The following is a 15,007-nucleotide window of genomic DNA, read 5'->3' as shown; positions in this document are numbered from 1 at the left end:
CGATGCCACAAAGCTTTTGGGAATAACAACAGACAAGTTTACAGCTTTTTCATAAATTACCAGAAAATGTGATTAAGATATCACTTTCACATGTTCTGGAGCAACTAATGCATTAATTTCAAAAAAGCAGTTGTTTACAGATAAAGCAGCTGTATCCCATACACGATACATGAACCAACACGTGCCTAATTAATACATGTTAAAGAAAGTATTTTATGATGCACTCAACATTTGTATAACATACAACAGCAATCAAATAACACTGTACCTTTGTCGACAGCCAACAATGTTAGTACATGTTCCTCCACAGTCTCTCTGTCCAAACCTTTAGCAACGGTCACTCTGCCACTGGTTTCCCCGATAGCAAACTGACCCTCCGGATCTGTGTTCTCATCAATTTTATAACTATAAGAAAACAAAGAGTAATATTATAGCTTACTATTTACTTTATCTTTCTCAGTAATGGGCTATTTCTTTTGAAATCCCTACTCCCCCTGTGGAATATTTAGTTTGGGAAGATATAAGTAAAGCTACAGGGAGTATAGACTATGCCATAGTCGATTTTTGATAAATAAAATGTTATTAATCATGATGAACGCATTCAGTTGAACTCGAAATTATACTGATATTTAGTAGGCCTACATCAAAATACTAGTATAAAATGGTTATGAAAAAGTTTAGGCTATATAATTATATTTGTGACAGTAAAAGTAAAGTATAGGCCCTACGTAGGCTTATATTATTGAATGCAACATATCATAATGGCATAATTATAATGACACTTCAATACTGAACAATTCTAATTTTAGAATCTGCCAGTTTATTATCCGAAAAACCGACTATGGACTTTCACTTTTAAGCAGAACTTTACCCGGGACTCACACACTGTCAATCATACTTGTTTATCAATAAAATCTAACCACAAGACTAAGCATGGTGGTACAATACGCGCTAGATGCATACGTTCATCCACCAGCACAAAAGCGCCGCATTCCCTAGATAGTTGTGTACCATGTATAGTTATAATGGTACCAGTGCACGCATCGGGAGGATTTAAACAATAACGAGATCTGGGCGACCAATCACAAGCCAGATTCATTTTTAAAGATGCATTACATCATCACTAATTTTAGTTAGGCCAGAAATTGGCCTAACTCTCAAGGCAAAGTCAGTAGTCCACTTGGGAAGCTAACAAACAGAGGCGACGGTGACTGAAAAGATCAGTTGTGAAAATCTATCAATTGTGCACTCATTAATTAAATCAGAGTTTTAAGCTTAAATGTAATAGCCAGAGTAGTGCACAATTGGCAAGTGGACTACGGAGAAGTCTACAGGGAGTATGGGTTTCAAAATAATTAACCATAGCAAATTATATTTGAAAAACATATTCCCTCCACAGGGGTATAGCGGATTTCAAATGCAATAACCCAATGTTTACAACTGTAAAAGAAGCTCATTTCCAACACATTTCTATGTAATACTCACAAGCATATACCCTGAAAATTATGATGAAGAAGATAAACTTGTTTTTTTCTGTCAGATGTGAATTAATATTTGAAATTCAAATAAGACATACTTTTTGCAGGTATTTCATTTAGAAACCACATATAACCAGGACTGGTGTGGGAACTTCATTTTGTTAAGAATCCAGACATTCAATCTTACTTCCAAAACTTGTCAGAATGCAAATTTAATTAACTAAGTATTTAAATATGCAAATCCAAGGTTCTTCTGATATCTGTGATATTGTAGAGTGGCCTGCATTCCAAGCAAGGCTTGAAAAGGCTTACACGTCATCCTTTGGTTCAATTGAATACCTGAGTGGAAGAAGGGCCCAACTCCGACTGTTCTTCCTTGTGTGTGAAAGATGGGCCAAAATCCACTCTCTATATAGTCTTCCATATACACTTAATCATAGTTTTTTATGGAAGAAAGGCCCAACTCCATGGAGTTGGGCCCTTCTTCCACAAATATTGGGTTAAAGAGGAAATTTTGTTCATCCATGAAATCTGCTTTTACTACAATAAACTTTCTTGCTAACATATTACATGCTTCTACTTGTGCAATTAATGGATAATTGTCAAATTTCTGTAGCTATTTATAACACATTTGCTCACAGAACTGGCACTTGCAGTATATTGGTGGAAGAAGGGCCCAACTCCAGCTCGTATTAAGACCTGTACCATTGCCATGGATGCATCATATATAATTTCGAATATATGTAATATTGTATGTTCATGTATTAAAGGTCCCCTGAAGATGAAAACATTCTGTCTATAAAACTTTTCCAAATATTCAGTTTTTTCTTAATATCTCAAAAACAGTTTTGACGGAGTTGGGCCCTTCTTCCACTCAGGTATTCAATTGTAACACTATAATTTTTTTTAAATAAAACACCATGTATGATGGTAAAGTGTACTTACACAAAGTCTCCATTTGCTCCCATTTCATCATCTGTTGCAATCACAGTAATAATACTTGTTTCCACAGCAATGTCTTCTGCTACCGTTCTTTCATATAGAGTTTCTTCGAATTCAGGGATGACATCATTGACGTCACTGATGATCACTGCAGCGCTTGCCATGTCAGCTTGATTGACCCCATCCGTGACTTCAATATTCAGGACAAAACTATTGGGTGCAACCTCAAAGTCAAGTGGCTATACGGAGAAGAGAAATTGGAATTATGGTGATAAGTAGATATCAACTATAGCAGACAGACTAGCAGAAATGCACCAGTCATTTTGGTCATCTCAGGGACCGGTCACTATTTATGCCAGTGGGGAATGGGGGATTTCGAATATTTTTGATGACATATTTTGCATTCACCCCTCACTTCTGTTCAAAATTTCCGTGTTCCCCCCTTGTTTTATGACATTTCTCAATTTAAAATTTCACATTCCCACCTCTTTCCTGGCATAAACTTTTGGATCCCCTTCTTGCTCACCAAAATAATTCACACCTTGGATCAAGAGTGTGCACAGCAGGGTTGGGAAAGGAGCTCTACTTTTGTCCCCAGTTAGGGGGGCTGTATCTAATTGGGGAATTGTATGTCACTTTCTACTGGCTTCTACGGTTATCAGAAAAGGGGACTCATATCACCACTGGATTAGAATGACTTATAATACAGAATAAATATAAACGATTTTACAAAATAACAAGTTCTCAAATTACCCTGGCAACTTGGACAATTCCTGTTAACGTGACTCCATCTGTCATGATCTTAAACTGATCACCGACATTCCCGCTAACGATAGTAAACTGGACATTCTCTGAAGACGTACTGTCTGCATCCATTGCAGACAAGGTCAGAACAGTTGCCCCAACTTTCAAGGTCTCTGGTATGGTGGCTTTATAGTCTCCATCAATGAAGGTGGGTGAGTTGTCGTTCTTATCCAGGATCGTGATTTTTGCTGTTGTCGTAGCTGTAAGTTACGTGTGAAAAAATAAACGTCAATGCTTGCAAGTATTTGAGCAAAAAAAAATGTTAACAACATGTCCTGCAATACTGCACTACTAAAAAGTATGACCCACTGTATGTATGATTCACATTATTACAAAACCTAATAATTATGCATTTTAAAAGCAGGACAAAATCAAGGTTTTAGAGTGTATACCCATGGTAGAACCATTAGAGTGCATGGCCATGTAAATCAGACAAGGCTGATAACAATGTCAAGAATAGATAGCACAAGCAGCAAGCTTCCCGGAGAGATAGTGAAAGTTTTGAGCCACCTCAAAGTTCTTGCAAGGATCATTCCAATTTTGAAGAGAGTACTTAATTACTAAGATCATTGCATGGGAGAAAGTCAAGTGCAATCACTATAGACCTTTTCTCCAAATATCCCACAATGCACCATGATTCTAGGGTCAACTTCTGCCAGAAATAATCTTACATCCACGCTAGAATGTGAGTTCAGCATTCCCTGGAATACGGCAAGATGGGATATAGGGGAAAATGTCTATGATGTATACTCTGTAGAGAACAAGAATACCCTTCTAAATCATGCTAAGCAAATGCTGATTCTTGTTTCGTTAACTGTAAATATTTATGAGCTTTAACTTATTGTAGAATAAGGATGGTAGTCCTGAAAAGATTTTGTGATATGGGGCAAAACTTAACAACAAATGACCTCAAACTAGGCATAATACTATTATTCTACTATTTAGGGCAGTTTTTAAGGACCTCCAAATCCACTGCCCAGCCCCATTCAAATTCAATGTGCAACTTTATTCATTATTAATAGTGCACACTTGTGTCAGTTTAAAACATTCAAAATTTAAGAAACTTAACAGCACACATATCTCTCAATGCAAAACTCAAATAGGATTAAAAGTCAAAACTCAAAATTGAGTCAAAAGTACTTTCCTGAGTAAAACTGAGCCACAAATAAAGTTACCAGTCTAACTTGTGCCCCGAGTCTGAATTGAATAAGTTGCTGTTGAGTCGTTAAATAAATCAAGTCATATTTGAGTTATAAATCAAGTCGCAACAATTGAGTTCAAATTGTACAAGTCAAAATTTGAATCATAAATTAAGTACAACTAAAGCCACATTTTAAAATTGTGTTGTCGCATAAGACATGGATGCGCACATCAATAATTGTTAGTAACAAAATTGAGTCAAAATCACAAATGAGAAAAAACAAACAAATAAAAAACGTATGCACAATACTTAAATCAACAAAACCAATAAACAAGCCTAACGAAGTCATTGATGTGATTTACAGAAAAAATGTTAAGTCAAAATTGTTCACAACTGCAAAGTCTTAAAATACTTCATGTTATTACAATCCCACAAATGCCCTTTGACAATTAGCTAATTTCAGTAAAAAATGTGAGTAAAAAATACTTATATTTATACATTATGTAACTTTATTTATTAGTCCTTACATTTATAACATTATGTAACTTTGTTAGTTCTGTTGCAACAAGATTTGTTGAATAGAAAATTAACCTCATGGTCACTACTGCCTTTCTTACATTGTCTCTGATTGGTTATATACATGATACAATCTTTTGAGTAACCAATCGAAGTAGAGCTTATAGAGCTCTTAGCAATTTTAAGCTTAATCCACTTCATCCCTACTAACTCTTCTTTCCAGATCGCTGATTGGCTTAACACATGTTATAGCCCTCTTTGTAACCAATCAAAATAGTTGTTAGAGACTGGTAATTAAGTCGGTAGTGCCCATGGGGTTAACCATAATGATAGCTTTCATGTGTAACTTCAAACGTTATGATCACCACATGAATATGAAATGTACACAATGCAAGTGAAAATGGTCTATTCCAGTTGAAATCCATACACCCCCTATGAAAAACATGACCTTAATCTCTCACACAGGGGGTGTAGATTTCAAATGGAGTCACCCATTCAGGTAACACATTTGAAATTCAGACTCCCTGAGTAGAAAATTAAGGGCATGTCTTCCACAGGTGGTGATAGATTTCAACAAGAATAGCCCAATGTTAAAGAATGTTAGAAGTTAGTTAGCACTTCAAGACTGATTCTGATATCAGAGTCCGATGTACAAATTCAAATAGCTGTTATGAAGTGATCACAGATGATCGCTTAACACACACAAAATCATGATTGCTCAAGTGCATCACAAAATGCAAAATACGCTCCTCTACTTAAAACAAAACATAGATACATACCATTTTGCCCTGGTAATATGTGGAAAAGATTATAGATAATAGCGTGATTCTTTAGATACTTATAAATGTTTTCAATGTTCTTAATAACTTTTTGATTGATTTTAAAGTCAAACAGTGTTTTAGTAGAAACTATGTTACAAAGTTTTGAAGATGGAAGTTTTGAAGATGAAAGTTCTGAATAGTTATCTTGGTATTAATTGGTGTTATCAGCCTAAACATGATTTTTTCATTATTATGGCATCTTAGTAAATAAATTGATTTTTGAGTTACAATGAAAGTGTCTTTATTATAGATAACAATAGATAACAATGGACAATTCCAGTTGAAATCCATACACCCCCATGACCTTAAGGTAGGAAACTCGGTTCCCACACGTCGGCAAGGAAAAAATTATAAAAAATATTCCGCCTCCTTGTGTACACCTCTTGATTTTTATGAGTAAACTACACACCCCAATGCTTGAAACCACAAAATATTTGAGTTGCTAATTTGCATTAATTAATGAATATCAATTAATTAGTTCAACCTTAATTTTACGACTAATAATTATTGCTAGCAAAAACTTGAACTCTGATTCCAACTTTTACTATCGGAAAAATTGTAAATAAATATTATCTAAAATCTCTCGCCAGCTTTTTTTCGCCTAAGTCCATTAATTACGTAATAGCATGTGTTTCTAGTCTGTGAAAATATTGATGTCGTTAAAATTTATTTCTGCTTAAAGAAGCTGAAAAGTAACAAAAGCTGGCGAGAGAATTTAGGTAATCTTGTTGTGTTTAACTTTCAATTTAAAAAAAATGTCTACATTAAGTCAATTTTTGTGACAATAATTCTGAAAATCCCCTATTTTAGGCATTTTTTACAGAAAACACTTTTGAGTGTGTAAGTGTCCAAATATTACGTAGCAGATGGCAAATTTCATTCATAAAGAAAGATCTATTTACAACAATCAATCTTTGCTACTTCAAAAGTCTCTGACCAAACACTAATACTTTCACTGGGTGGGAAAACACTATTCAGATAAATCCTTCAAAAGGTAAACAAAACTTTTTTCCACTAAACAGGGAGTCTTGTTGTCGTAATTTTGCTGGCTGCCGTGGTCTTTTTTGCTTGCTCGCGAGGTGTGTTAACAGTGTTATCGCAATTGGAAAAAAAATTTTAGGCGATGCCCGGCGCTGCATGGGCTCCTTTGGTTGTAGTTTGTACAGTGTTTAATGGAACAGGTCCATGGCGAAATCATGAAATTTACCCGACACGTAAAACCCAATAATAATGGTTCAGTTTCAGAAACATGCATATCTACACTTTATTTATGACTTTGAGGTATTGGATATTTACCAAATTGACTGGTAAGTTAATTGTGCACGAAAACTAGTGAAAACCTGGGAGCCAAAATAGCTCCGTATAAGCGGTGTACGTGTGTGTATGAGTGTAGCGAATGCTCGCAGCTGAATTCCGGTTGCAAATTCAAGAGCCCGGGAGCCGCTGTACGCAAGTGTGTTGAATTTTGTCGCTCGCTAAATGTTATAAAGCACTGAGAATTTCATATATTCTTACTGTACAACTCATAGCATTCTAAAAATTTCCCAGAAAAATCAGACAAAAATGTTCAATGAAACAATGCTATGCAATGTTATTATTTTATTCATACATGCACGATACTATTGTGATTTGTGCAATATCAATGAGGCGGCTAAGTTAGTGAAAATTGACATTTCGTTTTTTATGGATTCTGAGCGATTTAAATGATGCCCGATCTGTAATTTGGGGAAGATATTTATTACAGGATAGGGTACAATTAAGGAAATTTTGAGGGGATTCGGTGCATGACACGATAGCCGACGATCCGACCTTAATCTTCCACACAGGGAGTGTGAATTTCAAATGGTGTTACGTAAATAGGCAACTCCATTTGAAATGTACACCCCTATGTAGGAGATCAGGGTTTTCTTTAAGCATTTTGCTGAAGGGGTAGTTTCAAATTTTTTGGACCCTTTCGATTGTGAACTTTTCCGCTGAAGGGGTCCAAAACATTGCCCAAGGGGTATTTTTTTTTATTTTGGAAAATGTTTTTAACAATATTGGGTGTTTCTATAATCAAATCTTGTAACATTTGAACGTGTACGTTTTCAAGCTTTTGTACACGTTGGACTTTGAACTTTGGATTTGAAGGGGTCTGCAAAGTGCGTGAATGCGTAAATACGCGTGTTTTGTGCGTTAAAGAAAACCCTGTAGGAGATTATGATCATGTCTTCCATGTTATGGTTATGGATTTCAACTTGAATAGCCCAGTGTTAGAGAGCATCAAAAGATGATAGAAAATTATGTTACCCAAGAATTCCACACACTCACCTTCATTGAGTCCATCCGAGGCAGCCACGGTCAGATCATATTCATCCTTTTGTTCTCTATCGAGGGCGCCTTTCACTTTCACTACACCAGTTTTAGCGTCAATGCTGAAAAAGTCGCTACCATCATTGGGGTTTGTGATTGGGTCGTATGCGTCTATAACAAAGTAGCTCAGTTCGCCGTTGGGTGTATTGGGATCGTCTGCATCGGTAGCTGTCAATGTCATGACACTGGTACCTGAAGAGTGAGAAAATAGTTGTAAGTGTGGAGGGCATTAAAATAGCACCAATTGACTGATGGAATATGAAACTATTCACCAATTGACTAAAGTGACTAATGTAAAATTGAATTATCATCTGGCTACGGAATACGAGTACAGGGATATTAGGAGCTATTGCAAAAACACCTGAAGCGGTGTGAGCGAAACACGCAGGCGAGCGCTTGATAGATATCTTTTAGCAAATGCTAGGGATCATGGAATAGGCTATGAGAGTATCATTATTTTTTTGTTTGTTTTGCTCTTTTATGATGAAATATCATCATCCAATTCCGGACAATGTAAAAATAATTAACACAAATTTTCCCTGTCAAAATCCGGATTCTGGATCCGTAAAAAAACGGATATCCATAAAAAAAACCTGGAAAAATTATATCCCTGTGAGTAAATTACGCAAAAGATGGAAAGATGATTGAAAGATGGAAAATCAAGAATCAAGACCAAAGCAAAGATCAGGCATTTACCCAAATGTGAGTATTATCACAAATTTGAAGGTATGGTTTTAGGGTTAGGGTTGGAGTTGGAGTTTAGGTTCAGGGTTAGGCATATAAATTTTTGTGATGCTTACATGAAGGTAAAACCCAAACCAGCTTAAACTTATCAACTTTTATGATAAACATTACTATTCATATCATGAGGATTATAAATATGATCGGATCAGAGGTACACTCAAATGTGAAAGTAGAAGAAAAGTGATATTAATTTCATGTAAGCATCACATAATTTTAATATAAAATAAGCGTAGTGATTTATAGTGCACAACCCACAGGCACAATGCCTAGATGATGATCCACAAGCTTCATTATAGGTTGTCGCTGACTACTACGGCCCCATGTCATTCCATAAACCATTAAACAACAAATCAGGGGCTTTGCTGCTTCAAGAGCGCACACCCTAGACATTCCACAAAGAACCTTTGCAACCAGGATCATCTCCCTGAGTTTCGTACAGGTTACAACAAGACAAATTAAGCTGACTCAATTTTTTCCATGAGAGCGTACTCGGCACAGCCAAGGATCAAACCCGCAACCTCACACCATAGTCGCCTTATCGATTGAGCGAACTTGACTTTATATCCCTAACCCTAACCCTAATTCAAATCCTAAATTCTAACCCTAAACCCTAAAAACAAACCTTGCAATTTGTGACAATCCTTACATAAAGGGTGAACCAGAAAAGCATTTAAGTAACATTTACAAAATGGGCTATTCCATTTGAAATCTACACTACCCCTGTGGAAGATTTTGGAAATAACTTCCACAGGGGGAGAATATATTTTGCTAATCATTCTGAAACTCATACCTATATCTTCCACAACTGGAGTGAGTATTTCAAATGGAAGTTACCCAATTGTCTATTCTATTTGAAACTCATACTCCCTCTGTGGAAGACTTTAGCTAAATCTTCTACAGGGGCAGTGTGGATTTTAAATGGAATAGCCCAATCACTTACCAACTGGCGAATTCTCTTCCACTGAACCAACATACTCCAACTCTCCAAAGACCGGATCGTGATCGTTAACATCCCCAACTGTGACAATGACTTGTGCAAATCCTTCAAGACCTATACCATTATCGTCCTTAGCCTTCACCAGGAAAGACCACTCTGATTTTTCTTCTCTGTCAAGCTTAGCATTGAGGAAAATCTCTCCTGCATTGTCGTCGGTTCCCGAGATGGAGAAGATGTCATCGGTTCCTGATCCGATGAGGGAGTACACAATGGCGGTTGGTGCTGCACCTATATCCCCATCATTTGCTTTCACCTGGATTAAAATGGTAATAGATAATGACATCATTGGCTTTCACCTGGATTAAAATGGTAATAGATAATGAGCATTATCCTAGGCGTTATTTTTCTTTCAACATGTCATTGAATTCTAAACTTCAGTGTTATCAAGCAAGAAATCCTTGCATATTTGCAATTTAGCTTAACAGTGCAAGACTGATGCATAACATATGGATCTAGATTACTTGTAGAAAAATGCATGGAGAAAAATAACAGCATGAGACAAGTAAAAAAGGTTTTCATGCTACCTTTGATCTACAGTGATATCAACATTGTGTATGCATTCGACTAATATTTCAATTGTATGAATAAAACAACAGTACACATTGTTTTATTAGAAATATCGAATTCTGTCAGAAATACAACATCTAAAGCCTTCATTTTTGCAGCGTATGTTCGTTTATTAAAGTGCATTAAAATCATGTAAAAATCAGAATTTTGACAAAACCTCAGCAAATGTTATAATATGGCTTTAAGTAAGCAAACATGACCCACGATCCACCAACAGCAACTTAACCTACCGTCAAAATACTCCTTGGAAATGTATCATCTTCTTCCAGGACTGTAATCTGGTAAACAAGCTCCTCAAACTCGGGTCTTTCGTCGTTAATATTTTCAACGTTCACCCTGATCTCTGTGTCTGCGACAAAAAAGACCGTCGTTGGCGCTGTACTTTAGAACGTAGGAAGTTTTCTTTTCAAAATCCAGCGGGGCACCTAGACGGATCTCGCCTGTTTCTGGTTGCACCTCAAATGTTCCGCCAGTGTTGCCCTCCGTAATCAAATAGCGAAGTGTGCCACCTAAGTTCAAAGAAGACGATTTGATATGAACTTATGTAATAAGATCAATTACACTTTTATACTTAAGCACAAAAAAAAATAATGGTTTGTCTCATAGCTCACGAGTGGTTTGAAAACAAATGCGAAATGCGATTTTTTTTTTATTCCCGACTTTTTTCATGGTATTTGGAGAAATAAATCTGTTTTTTGCCGAATTTTTCCGGAAAAACTAAAAAAAAAAAAAAATTTGAAATAAAAAAAAATTCTGCATTTCTTTTTTTCCAAATCTCACAAATTTACAAATGCGCGCGCAAGCTTTGAGACAAACCTTTTTTTTTTTTGGCCTAATAAGTTGCATTTCCTATAGCAATTACAAATCAAGTTTCTTACTCATGATTCAAGACCTGGTCTAACTTATTATACTACTGTTGTCTTGTATTTCCCAAGTTGTCACTTCAACAGTACTTATGAAATTTTTTATTTCGTTCAATTCAAACCTTGCAAGTCAGCTTCTTATTATTTCTATTTCCACTTTTTTGGGGATAAAGTTCATCTTTTATTTTAAGCCAATTCCCCCCAGAATTTTTGCAGTCCTGGCTACATTGGATCCTCTCTATGTTTATCTCTATCCCCCAACACTACTCTTCAGCCCACTATAGGGATATTCCAGTTGAAAGCCATACACCCCTATGGAAGACATGGCCTTAATCTTCCACACAGGAGAGTGCATTTCAAATTGGGTCACCTGAATCTCTCTCTCTCTGTGTCAGGTGGCGCTGTGTAGCGCTGCTGTGGTCTTCACAAGAGTACGCCATCTCACTCGATCTGATGCCAAGTGCTTTGCACCTTGCATTCCTTGGTTAGAAACCAGCTTCACGTCATTAGTCCAAGATGTTGGTGGACGTTCTCTTCCTCGTCTGCCTTCCATAGCCCCTTGCAAAATCTGTTTTTCTACACCTCCATGTTTCCTGACAATATGGCCAAAGTACTTCAGCTTTCTCTCCATTATGCTACTTCTGATGATTAGACTTGTACCAATCTTGTCGAGGATCCAGGAATTTGTTCTCCTGTCTTTCCATGTCACTTGTAGAAGCCTCCTGTAACACCACATCTCAAAAGCATCTACTCTTTTCCTATCATTCTTGGTCATAGCCCAAGAATCACATCCATAAGTGGCAATGGAAAAGACAGTTACCTGAATGTGTGACTCTATTTGGAATATACACTCCCTGGTATTGTCTTCCAATGGGTGGTATATGGATTTCATCTGGAATAGACCAATCTCTGCCCCCAACACAACTCTTCCACCCACTATTCAATCTACTTGTCTTCACTCACCTTGGTCAGCATCTGTAGCAGTGACCATCATGATACTGGAACCCACATCTCTATCTTCTGGCACTTGGACAGTAAACAGATTCTTGCTAAATTCTGGCTCATTGTCATTCTCGTCCACAATGTTGATTCGAACCACAGCCGTATCTGGAATAATAAAATTAAAAAATTAAAAAATGTAGATATTTATATAGCGCTTTATGCCGTAAACAGCCTCAAAGCGCTTTACATTTATTCCGCCGTTATTAGAATATGTCGGAACCACGTTTGCAGCCTACAATTGGCGCAGGGTTCATCAGTACAACAACTGTGACTACCCCTAACAGCTTCCCATTACACCTGGGTGGGGTGAGGCAAGCGAGGCAAAGCGCCTCGCCCAAGGGTGCAACACGGTGGGGGGCCGGGTCTCGAAACAAAGAACGTTGCGCAAGCTCTCAGTTTATGAGTCCAAGGCCGTAACCACTGAGCCACCGTGTCCTCATATAGCTACATATAAATACATTATATTCATATGTCGAATGGAGTGCTTTTCAAAATAATTCTAATTTGTAGGGTATAACACACTTGACCTTCAAAATTTAGTTCAATGAGCTACTGCTTATTACTGGTACCATACCATTTTCAAATTCATTAAAGAATTTTGTAGTTGCAACATTTTGTTTTTCAGTTATTTAAATTGTTCTACATACCTAGGCTGTGAGGTTTATTCATTTTGAACAATTCCTACAAAAAATGAAGGTGCTCAACTCACATTTTAGTGATGTTTCACCACTACAATTTGGTTCACCTCAAGTTTGGTAGTCAATGCTCTTTTGCGATTGCACCGCAGGCTTGCCAACAAACCGCCCTGTACGCATGCGCGTACACTCATTGGGTTTAACTTTACGTATGGTACACAATTTGATTCTGTGACGAAATATGCACCTACGTCACTACCAAACTTGAGATGAACCAAATTATACACTAGTGGTTTCATCAGACTGGCAACTCATCACATCTGACTGTTTCTTTTATAGGTAACAGAAACCGCCGCATAGGACGTGATAAGTTGGGCAAAGATGCATAGGACCACTCTTCCTTGTTTAGAAAGTCATATCCGTTTCTGCGGATCTAAATGGCTTCTAAGAGCCACCTGGCAGTTTTGTCAATTTCACGATCAATGACTGTTGAGTCCTACCTATTTGTCCCAACACACTCCACAACATTTTAGAACAACTCATCACACCCTCCATGGCATTTCCTGTTGCCAATAAAAGGAAACAGTCAGATGTGATGAGGTGCCAGTCTGATGAAGCATCATTAAAAAAAAACATATTTATTTTTCTTAGGAATTGTTCAAGAGGAACAAAATCCACAACTGAAATGTGCTATTCCAGAAATTAATTGCGACCCCCCCCCCCCGCCACCATAGAAGACACAGGATTCCTAACAATTTTAGCTTAGTGTTTTCCATGAGAGTTTTAAAGAAAAATCATCATTTAGCAGTGGCTAAAGAAGATATTATCATTGTGTATAGGACTTTCCAAAAATCTTTGTGAAATTATACTGTTTTCTGGAATCCCAATTTTTCAATGGAATTTTCCCCAAACTGGGAATTCCCATTTTTCCCAATGAAAATTTGGTCTGGGAATTCCTGTTTAAAGTTTTTAAAGTACAAAAATTACATGTCTTCTTTTGGGTGCAATTAATTTCTGGAATAGCAAATTAAACTGTCCTAATAAACTTATTCAAACACATACCTGGGTTATTGGAAGGTCTATTAGTCTCACGAGCAGCTACAAGGATTTGGTAGTAATCAATGTCCTCCCGATCAAATTTATCAGCAGTTCTAATCAGACCAGTATTATGGTCGATGGAAAATTTACTCCAATCTTCTCTGTCCTTGAAGTTAGTCTGCAATATTTCGTATTCGACCTGGAAATATAGAAAGAAAAAAACCCATCAAAATTCATCATATTTGAACATCGTTAATGCACAGAACCCCAAACAAGCTTAACCCTCCCTCACCACCATCAAGTCACAAGCCTTGGACTTTTATTAAACACAGAAATAAGTTGTAAAAAATAGACCTCATCTGACAATTTACTAGAGCTCAATTCATCAGATTCCTTGAATCAAAATTAATTCTCACAACTTATCTGGACAGAATCACAAGAAATTTCTTGTAAACAAAGAATCAAATAAAATTCTTTTGATTCTCGTCAAATTTGAATCACTGATATTATTATGTTACCTGTCTGAATTCTGGTGTCACATCTTTATCAATAGCTTCCACCTGTACCACAGATGTTCCTATTTCTCGTTCTTCTGGTACCGCTGTCTCGTATACGGAGAGCGTAAACTGAGGAATGTTGTCATTGACGTCCTGGAGTTGGACCACTAAGGTGGTAAAACTTGAGATTGACTTGGTGTCTCTTGCTTGTAGCTTCAACTCAAAGCTAAAATCAGAAATACAGAAAGCTAGACTTTAGTTTTGGTTTAAATGGGGTAAATAATCAAATACTACTAAAACATTATCAATATCTATCCTAAAAATGTTCAAATGTAACTATGATTGACCTCTACCATTGACAAAAACAGAAACATTTAAAATTGGCAGAACCCAGAAAGGGAGAGAAAAAGGTTCCGCTTCAAAACAAGCCCTTAATTTACATCAAATACTGTCCTTGAATTTATAAGATGACAAACATTTTGATACTTCAAAACCATAGGGATATAATTTATGCAGTAAAATTCCATGATCAATAGAATCAAAGGCTTTTGATAAATCCATGGAAATGCTAATAATTGAGATACGACCAAATGAAAATTTAGCCACTTTT

The 15,007-nt window shown here is 36.7% G+C and overlaps 1 protein-coding gene across 1 annotated transcript in view; it reads right to left on the bottom strand.

The window, feature by feature from the left end:
- Window positions 1–15,007, bottom strand: part of LOC140136235 (neural-cadherin-like) — a 48,843-nt gene that overhangs the window by 25,806 nt on the left and 8,030 nt on the right. Inside the window, 10 exon segments of the mRNA XM_072157958.1 lie at window positions 269–405; window positions 2,424–2,659; window positions 3,174–3,424; window positions 8,013–8,246; window positions 9,739–10,048; window positions 10,593–10,721; window positions 10,723–10,871; window positions 12,189–12,332; window positions 13,925–14,099; window positions 14,419–14,623. Of these exon segments, the coding sequence (XP_072014059.1) occupies window positions 269–405; window positions 2,424–2,659; window positions 3,174–3,424; window positions 8,013–8,246; window positions 9,739–10,048; window positions 10,593–10,721; window positions 10,723–10,871; window positions 12,189–12,332; window positions 13,925–14,099; window positions 14,419–14,623 (1,970 nt within the window).

This window comes from Amphiura filiformis, chromosome 16 (assembly GCF_039555335.1).
Source record: "Amphiura filiformis chromosome 16, Afil_fr2py, whole genome shotgun sequence".
In the NCBI taxonomy this organism is placed as follows: domain Eukaryota; kingdom Metazoa; phylum Echinodermata; class Ophiuroidea; order Amphilepidida; family Amphiuridae; genus Amphiura; species Amphiura filiformis.
This window is presented reverse-complemented; position numbering and strand designations above follow the sequence as displayed.